The sequence below is a fragment of the Macrotis lagotis genome, chromosome 3 (genome assembly GCF_037893015.1).
Source record: "Macrotis lagotis isolate mMagLag1 chromosome 3, bilby.v1.9.chrom.fasta, whole genome shotgun sequence".
Taxonomy (NCBI): Eukaryota; Metazoa; Chordata; class Mammalia; order Peramelemorphia; family Peramelidae; genus Macrotis; species Macrotis lagotis.
The window spans coordinates 293,700,729-293,705,612 of NC_133660.1; the positions used below are offsets into that span (position 1 = coordinate 293,700,729).

The window sequence follows — 4,884 nt, forward strand, 5'->3', positions numbered from 1 at the left end:
AGGGTTTTGCTCTGATAATATAAACTATTAGATCATAAAAGAAAGAGAACAACATAGGGGGTCACCAAATATCAACCATTCCACAAATCACTGGAATTGACGTGCAAAGAGAAACTTGCTTCAGAAAAAAATCCTTAATAAATGCTGAAATTTCAAAATATTATCAGTCTATGACATTGGAAACATAGTTGAGAATGCTGATATTATCAAGGAAATAATGTAAGGGGCTTGATTCTCTATTTTTCTTTGATAGGTGACATGTCTCCTTCTGATACTATTCATCTCAACCAATCTGGGTCCACTGAGTTTGTATTCCAAATGTTCACCTCTTCCCCCAACATTCAGACCCTCCTCTTCTGCTTCTTCCTTTTTCTCTATATAATGATTATCTGTGGGAATTCTGCCATTATATGGACTATTTATATAAACACCAACCTGCATACACCCATGTACTTCTTTCTTTCCAACCTTTCTTTCCTGGAGATCTGTTACACCACTACATTGATACCATTGATGCTCGCTAACATCATGGGAAAGAGGAAACCCATCCCATTTGCTGCTTGTGCAACCCAGTTGTTCTTTTTTGGCACCCTTGGTAGCACTGATTGCTTCCTTTTGGCTGTCATGGCATATGACCGTTATGTGGCCATCTGTCATCCCCTGCAATACACTCTCATTATGACCCCACGATTGTGTACTCAAATGGTGGCTGGTTGCCTGGGCCTAGCCCTCTTCCTTTCCCTGTCATTCACTGCATTGGTCTTTAATCTGCCCTTCTGTGGGCACATCTTGGAAATCAACCACTTCTTCTGTGATGCACCACCTGTGCTATACTTGGTCTGTGCTGACACTCATGTGGCACAAGCTGTTCTCTATGTGATCAGCATCCTTGTCCTGGCCACCCCCTTCCTGCTTATCTGCATTTCTTATGTCTTCATTGCCATCACCATCTTGCGCATCCCCTCTGCTGAGGGTCGCCAGAGAGCCTTCTCCACCTGCTCTTCCCATCTCACTGTGGTCCTGTTACAATATGGCTGTGTTAGCATGGTCTACTTTCGGCCTCCATCAAGCACCCCTGCGGATGAGGATCGGTATCTTGCCTTAGTCTACACCTTTGTCACTCCCCTTCTCAACCCCATCATTTATACCTTAAGGAACAAGGATGTCAAAAATGCTCTGAAAAAAGCCATGAGCAAAAAGGCAGCCTCTGAGAATCTATGAAGGAAGAAAAAGGGTGATAAGAAACAACTCCAATGCATAATTTTCTATAATTTATACTTCTTTACATTCTTCTGTTTCATAGTATTTGCTTAATAAAGGTTTGTCAACTGACTGATTAATTAGGTCTCATATCACCATTATCTTTTTTTGAGGCTCTCTACTTAGGAGAGCAAATGGGGATTAAAAGGAAAATTTTCATGAACAACCTTAGCCACATTTAAAATGACACACCATGCTCCCTGTATATCACTTATTGCAGCAATTGCCTAGTCAGAGAATATATATACAATCGTAGAACCATGAATTAAAGTTGGATGGTGCCTTAGGAGTTATGTATTACAATTCCTTTGTCTCATATATAAGAAAGCTGACGATGGGGCGGGTATGTGGCGTAGTGGATAAAGCACCGGCCTTGGAGTCAGGACTACCTGGGTTCAAATCTGGTCTCAGACACTTAATAATTACCTAGTTGTGTGGCATTGGACAAGCCACTTAACCCCATTTGCCTTGCAAAAATCTAAAAATAAAAGAAAGCTGAGGGTCAGAGGAGGAAAATTACTTTATTAAATTCATAGAGTCAGAAAATGGCATAGTTGAGAAGGGAAATCATGTTCCTTGACAGCATACTGAATTGCTTTGGCATATTGCCAAGCTCTCTCCCATCCTTGATTTAGAAAGGAATTTGCCACCCTGAAATCTGCCTCCAGAAGAGAGAGCTCTAATAAACTGGCCAGAGAAAGAAGATTGCTTTTCCATCATCATCATCAGCAGCAGCAGCAGCAGCAGCAGCAGCAGCATTAACTACTATCACATATTAACTGAATATCCCTTAACATCACTTCCCAAAAGCTCATTAAAGTTCTAAATATTATGTATGAAGTACCTATTTCCATTAATGGAAAGAATTTCTGACAGAGATAAATTTAACAGTTTGAACTATAATATAATATGCCAAACAATTTTTAATTGTCTTCAAATACATTTTGCCATTATCAGGTATAGATCTGGTCTAGAGAAAATATATTAAGTGAGAATCTTGATTATAATACATGATAATTTAGCCTTAGCTGTGAGGCAGTCATCAGAAAAATCAATTTGTAGTATATAGGAGTTGATAAACATGGAAATTCGGCATTCATTCCCATTCAAAGAGAAAAACATGATATTATTTAATAGAAAACTGAAATGGAGTCAGTGATTCTGAGTGGAAATAGTGTCTCTTTTTCTAATCCCTTTGTTAACTAGAACCAATGACATTTGCTCTTTGATTGTCCATATTCCCACATTGAAAATGAGGTAGTAGGAATCAGTGATGACTAAGGTTCCTTTCAGTCCTAAGCCTATCAGTTTAACTATCTTACCTTTGCCCAGAACCATACAATTTTTCAGTCTGGCTCTATATTTAAGATAAGGATATTTATCTTCATTAATATTCTTGTCATTGTTGTTCAGTTTTTTCAGTCATATCTGACTCTTCGTTATCTCACTTGGATTTTTCATGTCAAAGATATTAGAATGCCTTTGGCATTTCCCTCTCTAGCTTATTTTAATGATGAAGAAAGAGATAAATAAGATAAAGTATCATGCCCAAGGTCATACAGCTAGTGAGTGTCTGAGGATAGATTTGAACGTGGGAAAATAACTTTTCCTGACTCTAGACTTAACACTCTATTCACTGTGCCATCTAATTGTTCACATTAATATTAATGAATAGTAATATTATTATTAAATATTATCTTAAAATTCATGTTAATTGTTAATTATCAGACTAATATTTCAGAAAATATAAATTACTTCTCTAACCTTAAATCTCTATATGTTTGCTTTTTAGGGTTTTGTTTATCATTTATGTCCCACTTCTCATGACCCTTTTTGAGTTTTTCTAGATTAAAATATAGGAGTAGTATGTCATTTCCTTCTCTAGTTGACTTTTCAGCTGAGGAAACTGAGACAAAAAGGGTTCAGTGATTTGCTCAAAGTCACTCAACTAATGTCTGACATCAGATTTAAACTTAGATCTTCCTAACTCTAAGCTGAGTGCTCTACTGACTATGCCACCTGGCTGCCCAAAGCTTTATATAAAATCAGCAAGTGTTATATAATAAATAATTTCCAAATTTATTGAAATGGTTTTGGAAAGAAAAGCTGGTGAAAGGTTCATATCACTGGACATAGAAGAAAGCAGTGATATTTTGGTTAGTCTGCTGATGAAGTCCATCAAATGGCTGAGATCTTAGAATAGAGTTAAGATTCTCTAGCTGGTAAGTGTATTCTAACCACATTGCAACAAAGAGCCTTTTTCTTGACTCTGGTTTTGCAAATGGTGACATGAACATTCAAATAGCACCAACCAACAAAAGTGTGTGGTTTCCTTTCTTTGTTTTGTTTTATTTACTGTTCCTTCCTGGAAGCATGGAAGGATAAAGATCTGCTGTAATTAGATAGAAGGTCCTCCCATCCCCAGTCATTGTGAAATTCCTAAATCAAACAGCTGTTCTTTATCTCTTTGCATTTATTCTTCCCTGTCTGTGAACTTAGAAAGAGAGGGAGTGGGGGTCACTAGAAGTGTGGGAGCCGAAGTCCATCATACTGGGATTTGCCAGAATTCAGTTGGTAATCAGTGAAATCCTAAGCCCCTTTCTCAATCTGAAGCAGAGTTACATACATACATACATACATACATACATATAATTGGTTAAATGGAATTGGAGTACTAATTACTGGGAACAATCATTGGAGAAAGATAGTAGAATAAGGGCTCAAAATATAAAGGATCGAAGAAAGATCAATAACCCAGAGTTATAACCAGCCTTGTTCTGGATATTCAATAATTGAAAATAAAGATGTAATTGTTTACATATCTAATTTCATTGATGCTTTGAAATCTAGATTATGAAACTCTGTATCAGGTGTCACCCACCATAACTGATTATAAAATATCAACTTTTCATGAATGAAATTCTGAATGAATCCAGAAAAAAATCCTTCCAAACCCATTGATTTGGCTCTTAGAAAAATATAAAGAATCAAAACCCTATAATTCTTTCTGAACCAGAGGCGAATCTCTTATGTCCACCATGGTCCCTCCTTGGGCACACCTGCCATCATATGGCATATGTCTATGGTATAGGGACCAAAGAAGTTAAGTAGATAGAAACTTGGGGTTGGAGTTGGAAGACCAGAGTTCAAATCCAGCCTCAGACACTTAACTAATTGTGTAGTACTATTAACCTCTCTTGGTCTCAATTTTCCCATAAGTAAATAAGGAAAATCAGAGCACTTGCTTCCCAGATATATTATAAGGATCAAATAAGATATTCATAAAGTATTTAGAAGAATGTTTGACATTCTATTTTGGTAGTTACTCCAATTTTTTTGCTGCTGCTGCTGCTGCTGATGATGATGATGATGATGATGATGGTGATGTCATCTCAATAAACCACTGAAGATCCTACTTCCCTTTGGATAATGTCCAAGGGAATATATCGGTCGTTGTCTTCCTCAGATTGAGAATTGTGTGTTGTTACTGAAATTGCAGACCTCTTCTGGAGCTGCTTTCAATACACAAAATAATAATCAAGTGTTTTTCCCAATGCCAGAAGAGAGAAATAGGGGAGGTGAAGGACATCAACTTATTTCATGTATCTGGCCCTGTGCTTCCTA

At 37.2% G+C, this 4,884-nt stretch overlaps 1 protein-coding gene across 1 annotated transcript; it reads left to right on the forward strand.

Annotated features, from left to right (window-relative positions):
- Positions 1–258: 258 nt before the first annotated feature.
- LOC141516724 (olfactory receptor 10Q1-like) lies at positions 259–1,221 on the forward strand. The gene has a single exon (XM_074227716.1). The coding sequence runs from the start codon at positions 259–261 to the stop codon at positions 1,219–1,221; it is 963 nt and encodes a 320-aa protein (XP_074083817.1).
- The last annotated feature ends 3,663 nt before the right edge of the window (positions 1,222–4,884 follow it).